Source organism: Pempheris klunzingeri, chromosome 12 (assembly GCF_042242105.1).
Source record: "Pempheris klunzingeri isolate RE-2024b chromosome 12, fPemKlu1.hap1, whole genome shotgun sequence".
In the NCBI taxonomy this organism is placed as follows: domain Eukaryota; kingdom Metazoa; phylum Chordata; class Actinopteri; order Acropomatiformes; family Pempheridae; genus Pempheris; species Pempheris klunzingeri.
This window is the reverse complement of record NC_092023.1, coordinates 9,252,826-9,273,052: the sequence shown is the minus strand read 5'-3', so window position 1 is coordinate 9,273,052 and position 20,227 is coordinate 9,252,826. Positions and strand designations below refer to the sequence as shown.

The 20,227-nt window shown below is 38.6% G+C and overlaps 1 protein-coding gene across 1 annotated transcript in view; it reads left to right on the top strand.

Moving 5' to 3' along the window:
• Positions 1 to 20,227, top strand: part of grid1a (glutamate receptor, ionotropic, delta 1a) — a 214,515-nt gene that overhangs the window by 114,130 nt on the left and 80,158 nt on the right. The window contains exon 3 of the mRNA XM_070841114.1: positions 16,286 to 16,570. Within this exon, the coding sequence (XP_070697215.1) occupies positions 16,286 to 16,570 (285 nt within the window). The remainder of the gene's footprint in view (positions 1 to 16,285; positions 16,571 to 20,227) is intronic.

The following is a 20,227-nucleotide window of genomic DNA, read 5'->3' as shown; positions in this document are numbered from 1 at the left end:
CAGAGCTAATGAGTGATGATTTATCTGCTAGATTACATTGCAGGTAAAAACTACTGAGGCACTGGGAATACATGCAGCTGTAGAATGATCAAATTATAATAGGAATAAATGAGAGAAAAGGAAATGAGCACTAGAGAGAAGAAAGGTGGGGAGGCAGGCAGACAGACAAAAGGAATGGGGTTTAGAAGCAACACACGTAGAATATTTTAAGATCTGAGAGACTGAAACAAGACAGCAGGAGTCCTCAAGCAGATGGCAGCTCAGGTCTGCTGGGTCATTCAGAGCAGTGATCACTGGACCACAGGATAGAGGACAGTGATTCAGCAGTAAGTCACCTGTGTCTCATTCCAAAAAAAAAGAAAATGTTTACAGTGTGGGAGCAGCAAGCTGACAATACTATATAAAACAGTATTAGTTATTGTGTAAATATTGTCACTCTGAGTTCCCCACCAAGTTGAGCCTGGACTTTTCCATAAACTTAGTCTCTGATCGTGTCTATAAGATGGAAGTGGCTAGTAATGCTAGACGTTTCACTATTATTACAATGGATACTATGGAATACAAGGTTTAACAGGAGATTACCAAGGATGTCACTTGACCAAACTACTACAAGATAAGTATTGTCAGTGGTAGTCTTTCTCAACGTTCACCCAACTTTGAATTATAAAATGCAATAAAAAACAAGTCTAGTCCCATATGTACCAGTCTACTGTATATCCAACATCAGTTGAAAAATGTTGACATACAGTATGATACCTGTCGTTACTGACAGCTGATAGACAACTATTGCTCCGACAAAACCTCCTCGGTAAAACTGGCTTTGTGGAATTTCCGTTGTGCACATGGTAGGCATGTAATATCTTAGTAGATTCAACAGTCTCACAATGGCATCAAGACTGCAATATCGCGAAATTCAATAAGTCGTTAAATCCCTACACAACACCCTGTGTCTCTCGTGGGGAAGAGTAAAAACACCCTGGGGAATGTTAAATAAATGTAATCCCTGTAGGAGGTAGTTGGGTGTAAGGTGTACGGAAGAATGGCTGGTTTGTGATTTTAATCAAAGCAGAAACCCTGTGGCTGTGGAGACGAGAGAGCAGCCTTGCAGGATCGGATATTGACTCACCCCGCACTGACACTTCAAATTGATGTTATCAACATTGTAATAGACCTGCTTTGGCCATCTCCCTTCATGCATTATGGAAGATGACAGCTTACTTAGGGACTACATAAAGTAGATCATATTTCCACAAGATTCTCTGTCTGCTTACATTTACCTCAGTATCTACAAGCAGATGGCCTGGCCTGTGTGCCCTCCATGCCACCTGTTGAATTGGCACACTGCAAAATATGTGGCATTATGTCCCTTTTAGCAGTACCTGGAGATACACCTTGCATATTAAATTTAATCTCAGATTAGATTAATCTTTATTGATATCCTTGGAGATTATTTTGTTTTAGCAGCCCAGAGGAATTAAACAGAAATTAAGACAAACAGGGCAAAAGCACACTGATAAAATATGCAATGAAGAAAGTTGAAACAACATGCAATGTGGCATTGTTAAATTGTATCTAGTGCTAAAAGTAAATAGTTAATATTCATTTAATACTTGTGTGTTGCCATTGTGTAAGTGGAGTTCTTTACTAAAGGTAATACTCGTCCTCTATTGCCAGACCTGTTGACCGGTTTTCCCAGCAGAAGAATTGCCCCATTGTATAAAGCTCCAGAATGGACACACCAAATGTGCTGTATATACATCCCTATTCAAAGAATCATGATTATAGAGAGACTGTAATTCTAACATTGCGATATGGACCATGAACAGGGCTCTACAGTGCAAGTATTTCATTTGCACCTAGATATAGATAATGTGCTTACCTGAAAAATATTTTTGTGCATAGTCAGTGAGTAACCATTCAAAAGTACAGGTCCCACATTCCACAAGCCACAATACACCCATCACAATACTGCAGCTTCAGCCCCTGCAGCTCCCAACTGTTTTTAGGCTAATTAGCTTTTAACTAACATTAATTTTACACGGTCCGGACCAGCTCTGCTATGAACAGTACAATAAGACGATGTAGTAATGTTACATTAATATGAACTTTTTTTTTTTTCTGTGGCAGCAAACACAACACACAGCTTTTAATATTACTGCTGCAATAATGTGGTTTACTGCTGTAGATGTTTAAGGCTGAGCTAATTTTAACCACTGTTTGGTAGTGTATACCTACAACCACGCATCATGTTTTATTAGATCATCATATCATTGTAGCTTTCTCATCCTGTGACAACCATGTTTCTCTAAAAAGTCAACGTGCAAGTATTATATTTGGCTTAATAAAGAGGAACATTTTCTCATGCTCGTGAATGAACACTTCATCCCACAGAAACATTCAAAATGAACACATCTGGGGATACATGTTTTACTTAAACATTTTCTCCGTGCTCCTAAATTAATTGTGTGCTCCTAATTTTATGCATTTAGGAGGACATGTACTCCTTGGGAAAAAGTTAGAATAGAGCCCTAATGAGTAGATGTGAAACTACTGCATGTCTTCCCTTATGCACAGAATGCAGAGAATGTGAAAATCTTTTCAGCAAATTATGTTGTTGCTGAAGCTATAGCCTTAATGCAATTTAACACCTACATGTCCAAGTGTAGTCCATTCAGTAGTGTAGGGAATTCAATTCAGTGGCTGACATTATGAATTAGTATGTAGTGATTGAACAGTTGGGTGAAATATGTCAATTGTTATTACATCTACCTGTGTAATATCATGCACTATAGGGCTGTGGCTTCAAATAATATTGTCACACTGGGCTGCAAAAATTGTATTCTGTATTAAAAACCGTGTCCTCGTCCTCATCTGTGTTGTATGTCTATCACTGTGGTGTCTAATCAAATATGCTGCCAACTTGTTATTCTTGTGGCAGTTTCAGTCATTAATTAGATTGACTGATCTCATAATGTCAGAAGTGCAACATTGAACAGCAATTCAGATAATCCATGCAGCTCACGATACAGGCACAGGCATGTACAACTCAGTGCTGCAGTGGCTTTGTTGCCTTATACTGAGTCCTCTTAACAAAATTAATACACTACACTGCCAATATCCCCAACAACTGTGTACATGCAGGCAAACACGCACACAATAGAGTGCAAGCATGCCAATATGGCTAACGAGAAGCCAAATATTGAAGATCTATGTTTTGGAAGCCCATCCAACCCAGATTGGGAAAATGCAATACGTTGATGGGAGTGTATGCAGTCGGTGTCAGCCCCTATAGGAGGGCAAAGCTCTCTCTCATTTCATGCATAATGAGCCTCTCTCTGCATTTTGTTGCATCTCTCCTCGCAACTCATCTCCCAAAAGAGGAAATGAACAAAAAACTACAGTGTAGAGCAAATAGAAGTACTGACTTGAATTGGGAAATTGTATCCTAATTGAAGAAATTATTAGTGGTTTGCTATTAAGACATTTCAGACAATGTGAACTCCAGGAATTAAGCTGTTGGCATTAGCTTGGGCTGTGTCTGAAAGAAACATTTCTTAATGAGTTTTGGTGCATTCCATACACATGCCAGTTTCTTCATGTGTGAAGTGAAGTGAAATAACAACAAAAAATAGTGTAGTTTACAATTCATTGACAGTTATTATGCCTTTTGGTCTTTTGGCAGTTAACATGCTTACTATATTTACTTTGTTTGAAGCATGTTTTGCAGGTTAGGCTCAGGACATAACCCTGACCAATAACAATACATCTTTGATACTAGTGACTTTTATGAGATATGTTGCATTATGAATGTTGCTGCTTTGTATGAGGGCAGTATAGACCGCTTGAAAGAGGCACCATGAAACCAGTGCACTCTGAATTGTTAATTCACTTGGAAGTTGCAGTTAAAGTAACATATGTTTTCAAGCAAATTAAAAACATATCATGTGGCAGTCCTTGGGATATCCTTACACATTTACAAAAATATATTTGACACATCTCCTCCAGTAGATATTAATGAACCAGGGAATTTGTGCTGTTGGCACCAAGATGCACGTGTCACCTTGGCATTTATCTACACATGCTTATTTCGAACTTTAAAATCCTGCTGCTTGTTGGGTGTTTTCTGTATATGTGTGTTTGGGAAGGAGTGTGGTGCCTTAATGGACTTGATAATGGGGATCTGTCTTGTGACAGCCATTACCGCCTGAGTTTAATGTGCACTCTCAAGGTAGTATGTTGACATTTTCAGCTTGGCACATCCAAAGGCTTGGCCTGTCACGCATGCTGCTCCTATGTGCCCAGCCTTCCAAGGATAATGAGTTAATTTGTTTTCAACAAGATAGCGCTAATGTTAAAACGGTAGCTCATCGCTGGAGAAAAGTCAGTTCTTCTCCTTCAAAAGAAAGAACCATCATATTTATGTGACGGAGAATTGTTCTGAATGATACATCTTCAATCTTCAGTCAGTTTTGTTTTCAGTTATTAGCGGTTTAGCTCTTGATGGGCCTCTTGAAAATACAGTGTCATTATCTAGTAGGACAGGGTAATAAGTGCAAGATGGGAGTAGCAACAGCCTTTTACCAACAAAAATCCTAATATCTATCACAAACTGAAAAGCAAAGCTGAAAATTATGCTTGTAACTGTTTTCATTGTTGCATATATGTGTGTGTGTGTGTGTGTATATATATATATATATATATATATATATATACATATATATGTGTGTGTGTGTCTGTGTGTATATATACATAGCCTTATTAGAACATTACACAGATTTATGAATATTTTCATGTTTGAAATAGAATCTATTGATTGGCATGGCAAGGTAAAGACAGGCAGGTGTGTGCTATTGCAAATGGATGATGAATTAAGCTGCTGGCTGTTGATCTTAATTATATAATTCTATAAAAGATTATTATTTTGTATTTTGTATTTTGTATTTGTACAGCCAGTGCATGTAAATTTCAGATCACAAATATTCTGGTGATCTGAATTGAAAACACTACAGACAAAAGAAAATTAATGCAGATTACCATTCCCAAAGTGAAGGAGAGAGTAACTTTGCATCTTCTGCATTAATAAATCTGACAATGCACAATTAACTTAAATCTTTCCGAATGGCTTGTATAAGCCGGCCCCCCCAAAGAGAAAAACATTACTTAGTGTGAAGAGCAGGTTAAATTAATAGTCCTGCTGCCTCACTGCTGTTTGTTTACTTTTGGCCACACCATTACCCTCATCTAGACTACTAGTGTTAATTGCGATTTCATTAATGTTAAAATGTTGTAACTGCCTGCAGAGTTTATTGCATTCATGAAGAAAAAAAAATATGATAAAGATCAATTGAGAAGTTTCACACTGTAAAGACAGAAGAGAAACTCTTTGTTCACACACGAGGAAACACAATGTAGTTTTATAATTCTGTCGTTGAATCATGTGCAATGTCAGTTCGTAAAATCACAGAATTAGAGTTCCATTTTTGTGTTTCGTAACTTCTTAGAGCCTGGTTTGGAGCCTCTTCATGAGACTCCAAGAAATGCATGTACGTTTCAAGTCCGTTTGTGGGCTGAAGCTGAATTGTAGCAAACGTTTTGCTATAGATGACACAATGGAGAGGGGGGAAATGGCAACTTCTGGCAAGCTAGCTGGATTGGAGCCGTCACAGCACAAGATTGCATGTCGTGTGTGTTCCACCTTCATTCCAGTTTACATGCTTTGTAGACTGTTGTTGAACATTGGCAGCAGTGTTTGCCGTGGCCACAGCCCACAGTGGCCAGAGTCTTTTTATTTATTTATCTTTGATTCAAAAACCTAAACACTCTCTCAGTGTATGTTGAGTAGCATTTTCAGAACGGAAGATTCTCAGATCTTCCAGAATACAGTGGAAGACTGTGATAGATAATACATAAACAACACTATTGCAGCGGTCAAATTGCAGAGCACATCTACAGTACGTGTCACATGTGCACACTTTACCTGAAGCACTAAGAGGAGTCATTCATAAATATAATTTTAGCACTGGGGGCTACAAAGTAGTTCCATACACTCCAGTACAAGTGCCGAAAGGTCCTGTGTCTTTTAACTGCTTGACATTGCATTGATATGTAGGAATGCTCAACTCAGCAGAATGGATCAGCAACATAACAAGCTTAGCATAGTGAGATCAACCCCAAATTCGACACTTAATATGAAGGCTTTTGCTTAACTAGGAGTCAGATCTCAGTTAATGGTAGCAGAGGATTTGGATGAATTACTTTGATGTAGGTGAACACCTATCTGCCATCAGGCTTGCACGTGACCGCATGCCCAGCTTAGTTCAAGCTGTGGGAACAGGTGGCTGTAATCTTGTGAGCCAACATGATCCTCAGTGGAGCTGCTCAGTGTTTGTAGTATTATGGCTGGCATACTGTAGCAGTTACCATCTTCATGCAATGGATTACCAAAACCAGCCTCACATAAGCCATTGAATTGTTATATCATTGCAGTGAAGGATAGCGCTGGTGCTTAGTAGCTGAACGCACTCCCCTACAATCCAACTTGCCAACAGAGTTTAACTAATGCAAAGATTGTCTGAAGTGTGTTTTTTTTTATAATGTTGCAGTCATACAGTAGGCCCATTGTTGTGATGCCGAGTAACTGGACTGGTTCTAGCTGATGAGCTGGTCAGTTTTATTGACAGGTGCAATGGTGCAGTTTGTTATGTGCGATACTATTTTTCTGACTGGTGCAATAATTCATCACTCATCATCCATTCTACTACAGTGCAATCTCTTTGTTATATTTGTATTTACTGCATAGCTTTTTTATTCTATTTCATATTATATTCTACTTATATAGGTACCTGTTGTTTAACTTATCTTCGCACTGTTGTTCTTCTTCTTTGCTGCTGCAAATTTGCAAATTTCCCCAATGTGGGGCGAATAAAGGTTTATCTTATCTTATCTTAAAACATTACCAGATCAGATGTTGTGATTAGCCTAACATGATGTATTAGGCTGTATAGGACTAACCCCTCTTCTCTTCAAACAAAGGCCCAACACAAAATGTCCAACTTTCCTTTTGCAAAATGTAGGCAAAACTTTGCAAACAAAACCTTTGGTTGCTATAGTAACAATGCACACTGCTGCCAAAATAGAAACCCCAAAGAACTGCATGATAATTTCAGTGATCTCAAGACACTTAAGTACAAGGTACTGCACTGTAACCCTCCACAGTGAAGTAACCTTCTATCCACTTTGAACAACCAGGAGTGTTGCTACTCTGATAGTGGTGGCCTCTTTTTGACCTCCCAGGACTAAAGATTCACTTCTTTCCACTGCTGTGCAAAACTGCACCTCAGTGTAGTAGCTGCTAATGGTGCACAATTTCTACATCAGCTCCTGCATTGATTGAGCAGACTTAAAAAGTGAACTCAGGGTCGCCAAAAGAATTTAGAAACTATCTGTGAGATGTCAGGGGAGAAATATAAATCACTCAAGCACTTAAAGAGGTTATAGCCCTGAGCCCTCAACTTCCTCTTTACACTGTTATCACATAAACCACATGTTAGCCCTGTTAGGATAATAACAGAATACAAGGCGAAGGAGGACAGGTTGGAATTCAGATCGACTCCATTCAGCTCTGATTTTCATAGAAAAATCACAAGCTTGCTCAAAGCATCTGTCTAATTTTTAGTCTTATAAGAGCTGGCAAATGATTTGACCACTATTGTTGAACATTATTTTTAAATTCGCTTGTGGAAGGAATGTGACCTTTTGTAAAATTTTATCAATGCCATATTTAATCCACATTGTGTTCCTATGTTCTACAACTGTAGAGAAAAGGAAAAGAGCATCCCTGAATTAACTTATGCCATTTCGTTATTTATCCTGCATGTTTGAGGTATTGCTTGAGATGCAGATGAGCTAAGAGAGCCGAGGGCAGGTTGTAATAAGGAACATACAGGGTGAGATGAAGAGGACAAGTGAAAGGCAAACACAGAGGGATCAGATGAGCGGGGGAATACGGAGACCGGGAGACCAGAAAACTACAGACAAAGACAAATAAAGAGATGATATCAGAGCAAATGACACATTACCAAGAGAGAGAGCGTGATATGTTTCCTAATTCCAGCAGACAAGCAAATACCCAGCATGTCCCTGTCCCAGTGCTGAAGGAGTCATGATTATCCTCTGATAATGCTAGCCAGTCTTTCTCCATAACACCATCCAAATCAATCATCGCAAAACCCAAACACGTGTTTGACATATAAAAACTAGGCTCTTTATTCATTGTTATTACATTCGGCACCGTGCTGCCAGTGGAGTACCTTATCCCAACAGGAACTACTGCATGGTAATTGTAAGAAGGTTTTTGTTCTGGATAAAAAATAAAAAAAACAAACACTCACACATCATTGTGTATGCAAAGGACTATGTTATGCACATTAGACTGCCCATATTAGCCCTGGAAGGAACAGTGGCTAAGTTGATGAGAGAACAAGTGACAGAGAGTTGAAAGCACTCTGAAAATGGAAAAGGGAGTGGAGAGATAACAAGAAAACAGAGCAGTCGGGATTCATTTAAACTGTTTAATATAAATGCAGTTTCAGAGTGACATTTGTCTTCTTGTTGACAATGGTGATGATGTTAGAAGTAAAATCATAATCTTTTATGGTACAGGCTAAGATATCCTACCCATGTCTGCTTCGTGAAGCACACCACAAGCTCAGTGCTTCAGGCATAAGGGTTAAGTCACTACTAATTGCTCAATAGTTGAAACTGATGCCCACATGAGACATGGCAGCTAGTTGTATCACATTTTGGTGTTGGTGTTAATATCGTTGTCTGGTGGCATCAGTTTCAGTGTCTGAGTAGCAGCCAGTGACTCAGCCCTTTCTGCGAAACAGTCAGTGGGTGTGTCTCACCCAAGGTAACAATTCTTTTCTGTTTGTATTTTTTTGAACTGTCTTTACTGAATATATAAGGAGTGGCTTTTGTTGCATTAGGTCAAGCTCTTCTCGCAGGCTGCAGAGACTTAGACTGCAGGCCTTTTTCTGTCTCATCCCTCGGGTACCAGCAGTGGAAAAATATCCCAGAGCATAAATTTCACAGTGCGCAGCAGCTATCTTCTTCTGTCAGCTCCAATGTCAGAAATAATAAGAACCAGCTCTCAAAAGTATATTTAACATAGGGACCCAGGCGAGGAGACATGAAAGCACTACAGAACAAACTGGATCTCATTGTCAAACCACAAACCATTTGGATGTTCAATATGCTCTAGTTTTTGATTGATTTGCAGCCTCTGGAGCAAAAAACACAAAGCAGCGGCCATAACACAAAGCCTTACATCAAAAGATTGATAGAAAACCACAACACAGTGTCTATTCATTTGTGAGCTACAAAGCTTTCACTGTATATTACTATTGTATATACTTGTTCATTAGATTTCACACAGAACAAAGCAGCAGCCAGTTCCTCTGTAAACTGCTATGGCCGGTCTGTGCGTGGTGCAGGTTTGATAACATTTCCACTGGTACCACTGAAGCTGTGGTGATTAATTGATTAAACAATTAGTTGTCAATTATTGAATTAATCACCAGCTATTTTGACTGTCCATTTATCATTTTGAGTAATTTTCTCAAGAAAAAAAAACTCAATTCCAGCTTGTGATTTTTTTTTTTTTCTGGTTTCATGACTTCTCTATGACGATAAAAAATATCGAGAAATAATCAGCTGTAGACTGCTTCATTACTGGAACATAGTAACAGCCAAATAGATTATAAAGTTCTATGCTGCCAAATACACGTGACCATGTGAAATCTTAACCCTCACACTCAAAACAATGTTTGGAGTCCTGTAGCTCTGCTGTAATGGGCTTTATATACACATGCAGTGAGAATTTGCTACATTACAATGCATTATGTGAGAAATACTACTAGTTTTGAAAATTGCTTCGTGAAGGTGAAGACTACTTCTCAGTCACAGAAAGTTATGGATAATGGGCCTTTTAAGAATAACAGGATTTTATGCAGCTTGTCTTAAAACACTTACAAAGACACAAGCTATGTTTCACATTTGTACTGCAACAGTGACACATCACAGTGAATTATTCCCAACTTAGCGGAGCCATCCCAGCCATTAGAAATTCATAAAGTGCCATTGACTTTTGGGTTCTTGCTTTCAGAAAAGTCAATTTCATCTTGGAGATTGGAAAATAGAAATGTTTACAGGTTAGTTCAGTAGCACAACAGTAATTATTAAAATGAATTGTGTTGAATCAATCAATTTTTTGTGTGCAACAGTAATGTATTAATTTTTATCCATTGAATCTTAGCACCTGTTCTTTTGGCTTTAGTGTCTACCAGATACAGGGGTCTGTGCAATAGCATGCACTGTAAATGCCATTTCTCTTGTTTTTAATCAAGGAATTTCTTAAGAATTTCTTTCCTTTATTAGACAGATGACAGTAGAGTTAACAGGAAATGACAGGATTGAGATATTATGCAACAAATGTCCCAAACTGGACTCAAATCAGGGACGTTGAAGTTATATGGTCAGTATCTTAAACTCTGAGGCATCAATGGCCAATAATATTTACATACAAAATACCTGCAATTAAAACTACATTTGTGAATCTTATACGGTTTATTTTGTTCAAACTGTCTCAGAAAGTTACTAATCCAACTAATTGTGGAGCGCTGTGACTTGTGCTGGTGTTAACTTGTATTGTATTTTGAGGTGTTCACGCCCACCTCTGTGGACAAAATAGAATTTGATCAGTCACAAGTTTTGCAAAGCTTGTTTTTATTGCATTGGATTGTGCTGCACTGTCCAGGTCCTGTTCTTATTGTATCTACCCCCTGTATTAAAACAGTATCTACTCTACTAAGTCTATCTCTGCCATTCTACCTGTCAGTTGTCTGCAGGGTATAATTTAGAGCAATGAAACACTCCTTCACAGTTCAAATGACGTGGGTAGACTTGGCATCAATAGTATTGACGGAGATATGAACCCTTATCTTAGTCTGACAGCAGGAGTACAGGCATGGGGAAAGGGCCATGGATCTTTATCTTCCCAAAAGAACAGAGCCAGACGAGATTGAGTGACTGACTGAGAAAAAGCGAAGGAGAGGATTCATTCTTGCAAGAGGTGCTGTGCCCTTAAATGTTGAACTAAGCTGTGGTCCAGCTGCCCCCCCATTTCTCCCTCCTATGTGGTGAGGAGCTATTATGTTGTAGGAAGCTGCCAAAAGCTGAATGGAAGGGCCCATTCATAATAACAAAGTGACACAACACCCAGTCTCCTCTTGGCTGAGGCTGATATAGATCATATAAAGCTCTTATGAATCTTCCACCAGCTACAGTAAAACATAAAAAAACTGCACTTGTTGCCAGATCTCCCGGCTGAATGCTTGAAACTATTAATGACCAATTTAGCATTCGAGCATCTCAATCTCAGCACTTCTTGTTGCAATCAGCAACTCATGTCGAAAAGAGGAGGAGTATGATCTGGTGTTGATGCACACTGAAGTAAACAGAGGAATGTTTATGGTAGATCTTTTCTTTGTGATTTTGCTTCTTGGCTTCAACTTGAGAGCAAATTAAGCTCAAATTCAATAGTTGAGTCAATATTCAGATTGTAGTTATTTTTGGAGAGATTCCAATCAGATGCTAACTACATGAGTTGGTTTTCCTAAAAACCTTAACTTGTTTGTTTCATTCAAACATCTTCCTTATCTCATTATTTCATATTTAGAGGGAATAAGTAGGAAATCATCTTAAAAATAACAAAGAGGATTATGATACAAGCTTTTTTCAAATGGCCTCTGATGATACAGAACAGATGACATTTCATTCTGAATCACGTACTACAAGCTCCCTCAATTAGATCAGAAATTACACCATTGTCACTGCAGGGTAGAGTGGTGTTGACAACATCGCAGCATTTATCTCTGTGGTGACTCTCGCCTTTGAAACCCAAGATTGTGCTCTGAGTCAAAGTAAACTAAATGAGACTTTCTTATATAGACTGTGAAATCACTGAGACAGCCCCAATTTATGCAATATTCACTACAGCAGTGGTGTGTTGGTTTGTTCCATCCCTTCATGTTACATTGCAAAAATTAGGGCAATACACTGATGACATCATGTTTTCATGGGCAAACAGATTGTCTGGCATGAAGCTGTAATGTCTTCTTTCAGCCTGGTGTCTTGATGATAATTTTCCCTCTCCCTAGACCACCTGTGCATAACTGAACTGGTCTGAGGGACTTCTGCTGAGAAATACTGTGTGCTTTTGTTGATCAGCCCTAATCCCTGTGGCAGATGTCCTTTTATAACAGTTTTAATTATGAGTGTAGAGCATGAAAGAAGCACTTACACTCTCCTAGCCCCTTCCTTGATTTTGTTTCTGAATTTGCTGACAGTTAAGCAAAAATAGATGATGTCATTGTAATGGTAATTGTATCAGGGTTTTAAAGATATGCACTGATGATTAGATGTGTTTAAGAATTCATCCACCTCTACTGAATTCATCATCCATCGATCAACCATAGCATAGCTAAGAAGAACATCCTTATAATGATTTTGATTCATTTATTTCTTTGCTTGCATCTCCCTTCTAGAGCCCATTTAATTGACTCTTTTTAAATCCATCCATTCACATTCAGTCAATACATTTATCAAGTTAGTCCAAATAAATAAAGGAAGCTATTCCTAAGGTGTATGAGGAAGACATTAGATGTCAGATAGCTTGCAGAAAATGAATGATGGATCCTGTCCACTTCAGGGGGAACATTTAAGAGTCATTATTCCACTATTATCATCCTTGCCAATGACTGTGGAGCACTCCTGCCTCCTGTCAGTGGGCTGTCTGCTCCATAATGGGCCCAGGGTGTCCATTATGAAGCTAAAATGGCCGCAGACGCACTTTAGCCACACTCTGCTAAAAGTGGCTTAGAGATGGGGGTAGGGGCTACAGATCATAAAAAGGAAAAAAAAAGTATTTCTGTGCTCTTTTAGCACAAATGAAAATAAAGATTTTGGAGTTTCTTGTATTAGCAAGTGGAATGAATGATAGATGTTACCGCATTTACACCACAAAATAAAGGCTGTTCAGACCAAAGTGTCTTTTGATTACAATTATACTAAGATATTATAATTAATTTGGTCTTGATATATCTTAGGAATGCAACTTCCAATTATATTAATATTATATTATATTAATTAATTTGTTTGATTATTTATTTGATATTTGATTCAATTTGTTTAGTCTTTGAAATGCCAAATAGAGGAAAAAAGTTTGTTGGTGACATTGTCAAATGTCTTGATTTGTTCAACAAGCAATGATATGCAGAATTTTTAAGCTGGAATTCAGGCAGCAATAATCCCATATCCAGCTGGGTAGAGTTTGTAGTGAGTAAATTGCTTCTAAGAAAACGTACAATCGGGGAACTGACAATACACGGTTTATTGTTATTCAGACATTATTGTTAACTGATAAAGTTAGACATCGCATCAGTGTTGAAACATGCTCTAGATTTGTATTACTGTCAATCACATGACTTTCTGCTGAGAAGGTTATTAGCATTTCATGTTGCACTAGGGAATATTTGCCAAGTGTCCTATGCACACGTTGGTGTCCATGTAAGTCTTTCTTTCTGTCTGGTGCCCACACATACACACATAAACACATGCAAACAAACAGTAACACACATGCAAACAAACAGTAACACACACACAAACAAACAGTAACACACATGCAAACAAACAGTAACACACTTCCTTGCTCTGGAGAAGAACATTGTTTCTCCATTGTTCCTTCTTTTTCTGCACTCTCTTCCTTGTTCTACTTACACTAGAACAACTACAGTGCATCTCACTCTACCTTGGCTATCTGACATGTACTTTCCCTTCAGTATGCTATTTAGTTGCCCCTGCACCCATGATTTACAGAGCCTTAATGTAGTCCTGTGCTTGCAGTCAGCAGATGAAATTGTCATTTGTCACATTAATAGTCCTCTCCCTCTGCCATACATTCACACACACACACACATACATATGCAACCCTTTCCCAGTATGGCTCCATTCAACACCCCCTCTTATCATCCATCCTTTTCTCCCTCTCCTCACCCCTCCCCCCCGGACCTTCTCGCCTCATCCCTTTTCTCTAAACCACTCTCCTTTTTCTCCACTTCCTCCCTCACGTGTCTATTATAGTGGATATAACTTAATGGTATCTTACCTGTGTATGTCCATATGTTCATAATGCACAGTTCTTGTTTTGCTTCTGCACATGCTCAGTATAAAGGATCTATATGATATATGTTATTGGATTTCAGTGCTTTTTCTCTTTGCAAACATTGAAGAAGACTATATAATAAGGTAGTAATATGAAATGCAGTGAGAGAACATTTCATTTCTGTTTTGTACAATATGCTCAGCTGTTCATGCTGAAATATAAGAGCCCTGCTGTGTGAGAAATAGTGACTTGAATTTTAAAGGCAGCGTTTGCCGGAGCCTCTCCTGTGTCACATGCTAAATTAGACAGTCCCTGTAGAAGACGATTATGCGGCTCATAACAGAGATAGAGCTGAAAATTAAATGCACATTCAATTTTCTTCATTTAAACCGTTTTGCATTTGGATTCACATCACTTTGTCTGTCCTGCTAATTGCTATTTCTGTGTTTCGCATCTTCTTAATCTAAGACACGGTTTAAAAAAACGCTTTGCACGATTTGTATGCTCTACAAAAATGTTAGGTCAAGAATATAGGTTCAACAGTTATGAATGTGTTATTTCGTAAATGAAACATGACAACAATAAAAGCTGTGTTTTATGCTGGGAAAGTAATATTGGTTTAGAATAAATCTTGTTTCATATAAAAATTGCCTGATTCGATGCGCACTGAGTTTCAGCCTGTATGTTGAACCTGACAATGTGAAATTATGACGTCAATCTTTTTCTGCCGATGAATGTTTTTAAAGCACTTTTTACCAACTGTAGTAAAAACTAAAAAACAGCCTATGAGCAGTATTATACCTTTACACTACTCATATTATTAGCAATAAAGATAAAGGTATGAAATTCTCTTGTAGATAACTTGTGTTGCATAGTACTTCTTTATAGTGATATATATATATCTCCGCTATCTTTAGTATGCACTAAACATTTTGGTTGAATTAATCATGTGTTTAGGTCATTGATCAACTGTCAGATATTATGAAGAGCAAATAATGAATGTCTAATGTGTCAGATCATTGCCACCTCAAGTCTACCCACTATCATTAAATATTCACCACCCCTCTGACAGAACAACTTTTCTTGTCAGTTTTGGACATATTAATAATGTTGAAGATGGCATTTTCATCTTTAAAAGACATTTGGCATTTTGTCCCAGCAGACATGCTGACCTGCCTTAAGAGGATCTAAAACCGATTTTGCCCAAATTACATGTGTAAATAAAAATGTAGGGATGTTAAGACCCACCACAGACATTACAAGCATGTGTCTGCAGCCTAATTCTGTGCTGGGTTGCAGATTTTCACCACGTGTACATGAAAGGGATAGAGAGAGTGCTGGGCGTGTTGGACAATATTTAGTCCAGACTCATGGGAGAAATCATTTTGCATCCAACCTTGTGCATTCAGCTAAAATATTCAGGTTTTTTTGTGACGAAATCCACCCACTCAGTCGCTGTTCTCTGCTTTCACTAAGAACCCCTCTGACTCCTGCAGCTCTCTGATGCATCTGCTGTTCGCAAGTGACTGTTACCTTTTAACAAGCATTTTCGCTTTAATCAGCCATCTCATTTTTGTCTGTGGACCAGGATTAGAGGATGCCCCCCACTGAATCTATCATCTCCACATTACAATACAAGTACAGTACCAACCCCCTCCTTTCTGTGAGCTGTTCCGAACTGCAGGAGCTCAGACATAATCCTAAGTAGGATACACAAAGAATCATCTTCAATTCTTAAACCCAGTTGGTACACTTTCTTGAACAATGTAAAGTGCTCTTAAAGGCTGAAAAAATGGATGGAATTGATTACAGTTTCAATTGACTTGGAAAGCATCTCTAACCATGTTTTCTCATTCCTTCTCCTCATCCCCATTTTTCTCCATATATCTGCTTTTTCTTATTTATTCATTCCACCTCTATCACTTCCACCTCTATACTTCTGTATCAATCATCTTTATCTCCTTTCCTCAAATCCTTGTCTTCACCTCTTTCTTTGCACTCTTTCTTCTTTACTCCTTTCTGTCCATCCACCCTCCCTCTATTTCTTTTCTTTCCTCTGTCCAGCATGTGAGTTGATGAACCAGGGGATCCTCGCTCTGGTCACATCCACGGGCTGTGCAGCTGCAAGTGCCCTGCAGTCTCTGACAGATGCAATGCACATTCCCCACCTCTTCATCCAGAGAAATGGGGATGGTGCTCCTCGCACTGCCTGCCAGCTCAACCCCAGCCCAGACGGAGAGAGCTACACTTTGGCTGCCCGTCCACCTGTTCGAATCAATGATGTCCTGCTCACCCTTGTCTCAGAACTGTACTGGCAGAAGTTCATCATCTTCTATGAGAGCGACTATGGTGAGTTGGGATGAATGAGAGCAGTTGATGGTCAAATGTATCTCATAAACATGACACTTGTGCGTAGGATGATTTCAGCTCTTTCATTTAAATGCAAATGCTCCAAAATCATGTCCAATCTCAGGGGGAGATCAGACTGCCGCTGAAGTAAAGTCGTATAAACACTAAGAATTCATATGCTTTTCAGCATGGAGTTGGAACTAAGATGAAAGAACATCACAACTGACGTGCACACACACACATAAACACTCATACACTCATACTGTACATACACACTGCTAAAAAATAAATCAAAGTTCTGTTGAAACTGTAGGGGAAAAACAAGACCTCATTGCAGCATTCACCATTAGTAGCATCCTCATGAAGAGACAAGTCTGAGCTTAATTGGCTCATTCGTGACACCGGAGAATGAGGGTTTGTCCCAGCAGTACCTCATATATTCTCAGATGTTCTCCATTTCTGTTTCATTATTCACACCATGACACCCAGTGGACCAGACCTTTCCTTAGCCACATTTGGCAAAAGGCAAAGAACTGTGGGTCGTGGGGTGATTGGCAAGGCAGTACAAGGGCAGAAAGAAGAACAGAATATATTGCTGAATTGGCATTCCTCAGATGATACTTTGCCACTACTGGCTAATCTTTTTACTACTTGTAAGAGTGCAATCTGGAAGGGAGTGTAAATCAATTTTATTTTTTTCTGTATAGTGGAAGCTACAGATGAATTAGTGTATAGTAAAGCAAGCAGTCAAGGGAGTACAGCAACCCACTCACCGTATACAAGTTTCCACCTTGCAGTTCGGACCTTATAGGCCAGTCACAATGCTCAATGTAAATGTGTGTGACATGCTGTTTGACATTCAGAGATCTGTCCTTGGATTTGTTTCTGGCATTGACACACTTTGTAGAAAGTGCACTCTCAGCATTGAGTGGGATCGATTAAAATCCCACTACAGAAGAGCATCTGTCTATCTGACTAGCTGTCTCACTATCTATCTTTATTTCTTTCCAACTAGCTTTCTTCCTATGTTCTTGCTGTCTGTCCATCCTGCCTGTCTAATTAGCTCTCTGTCTGTCTGTCCATGTGACAAACTAGCTCGCTATCTGTCTTTCTTTCTCACTAGCTGTCTTGCTCTCTGTCTTTCTTACTAGCTAGCTGTCTTATTGCCCATCTGTCCATCTTTTTGTTTTGTTGTCTTGCATCTCTCATCTGTCTGAGGGGATGTTGAAGCAGTTTTCCCTTGGTGCAATACAGTTCAATTCATTGAATTATATCCTATCAGAAACTTTTTATGTATAACATCACACCCAGCACAGTGCACTACAGCCTTAAATTGCAAGTCCTGGGAGAGGGAACTTATGTCTAACGCATGAAGGCTCAGTTTAACAAGGCACTGTTGGTGAGAAATAATGGAGGGAAATACTAGTTCCAACAAAATAGCCTTTTTTAAGGCTGCTAAATTAGGTGCTACAAAGTCAGCATCATTGACATTTGCGCTTGTGTTAAACTCTGTTTAACTCTGCGCTCATTCAATTAAGGAATGTAGTGGCTAATTAGGATCCTCATCACAAAACAGTCAAAATATCCGCAGTGCCTGCCTTGAAGCAATACTATAGTGACCCACACCACTGCCTAAATAGAAGTACTGTCTGCAAATCTGTGTTGGCACAGTATTCAAAGAGAAAATGTGCATTGATTTGTGAGGGTTGTATATTTCTAGACTGGGCAGGATATTTGGTGAAAATGTTCTGTGCTAGTGCCAATACAATACCCAAGTTTGACAGAAGAAACTATCAAATCTTAGATGTTGTCTCCTAAAGAGTGTAATATATTTTAATAGATGTAAAGAAATGAACTGAGAATAAGTACACAAGATTACAAATCTGACATTGGATGCCAGCTTTTAGTATTTGATGGTTTCTGAGACTTAGTTTATGGACGTATTTTTGTCAATAGCAAAAAAGTACTAAACTTCAGTAACCAGTGATGCACACCCAAACCGGTGCTTTCAGTTGGTCTGGCTGATCTGGTTTTGTAGGAGAGTATCCTTTAGCTCAGGTAGCCAAAGTCTCTACACCCAAAAGTAACATAAAGGTGTTGCACCTGTTGGAGTCAGAGAAATGTCAGTCAAGTACAGTTTGTACACTCTTGCTGAATCCCAAGGAGGGGTCTAATTTCTCAAAAGAAATGAAAAACACCTCTGTGAATGCACTCTACCATTGGTATGAAGCTCAAGTGTGAATTTTAGACCTGGACATGGATTTTTTAAGGAACAGGGTTGTAGGGTGTTTAGTTGTGAAAATACCCTTTGACTTAAAAGGAATTTTCTTTTCTTTCTTTGCTGCCTTGTCTAAGTTAAAGAAGCCCTCCTCATACAATGCATACAAATACTCAAAGTTGTAATTGGTTTTTCTAAAGGTTCTTTAAGAAATACTCTCTGACAGGTGCAGCTTATTCAACACATCACAGCAGCTCTCAGGTTTCTGCACTAGCTTCTAGTGTGTCATAGATTCAAATTCAAAATACGGCTAATATTTTAGGTGTTAATTTGCCTTTCTTTTGTATAAAATTAATCTCCATAATAATATTTTCTCCATTTATAACTGCAGGCTGTATGGCATTGCTAACTGTTCAGAAACTCTACTTCTGTCTTTGTTCCTACTTCTCCCTTCTCAATGTTCCCGTCATTGCTAAACCTTCATGGGCACAGATATGTTTTGAGCATCATATCAGCTTCCAACACTGACTGTCAGATCACTGATCTGACAGCGAGTGATCAAAAGCGGAAATTAGATTATATAACATCACAGGAGCTCAGATCAGGTTCTCAGTGTGATCTTGTCAAAGCTTTCCTGTCTTCTCTATCCTGTCTGTGTTTAGCGTGAAAAGGGCAGGAGGTACAACACTGTGATATCCCCTTTCCTAGAAAAGTTCCTTTTATGCTATTTATCACATTTTTGATCCATCTGCAATAGTTATAATTCCGGATGTTTTATTTAGCTCGGCTGGGACGATGCGTTTTTCTCCTGATTCAATATTATTGTGATACTTAGGCATTCAACATGTATTTCAATTGTACACGTGTTGTGATTCCATATTATGATTTATTTTACTTTTTTAAGACTGTACTATGGGACATGAGACATGCTTTCGAAAACAATGCAAGTCAGTTGATCACTGCTCCACTGCATAGTAAAGTTTTAAATAAAATGTAGCTTGAATTTACTTCAGAATGTTTTTTTTTAACTGTCCCTGTGTAAAATTCGTTACCACGTTTGTATGTAGGCTGTATCCCCGCATATCTCTGACCGTCCGTCTGTCTGCTTTCCTGCTTCAGCTTTGTTTCTTTGAAGTGGATATGATGTAACGTTACTCACTGATTACAACAATAACTTCTTTCCACCACCTCATAGACTAAAATATCAATTACGGCTGAAAAATAATGATAAAAAGAAGCAATATGGTTTAGATTGCCAGAAATGACTAGGATGTAATTATGTTCTTTGTTACTCATAAAGTTGCCACATCTGAGTCATTAGTTTGATTAATGGCCACAACTAATGGTTATTTAAATCATAGAGGGAAAAAGACCCTCAGGATTTCCTTAAGTTTAATTAGACATATTTAAAGTGTTGGTTTTGTCTGACCAGCATCACC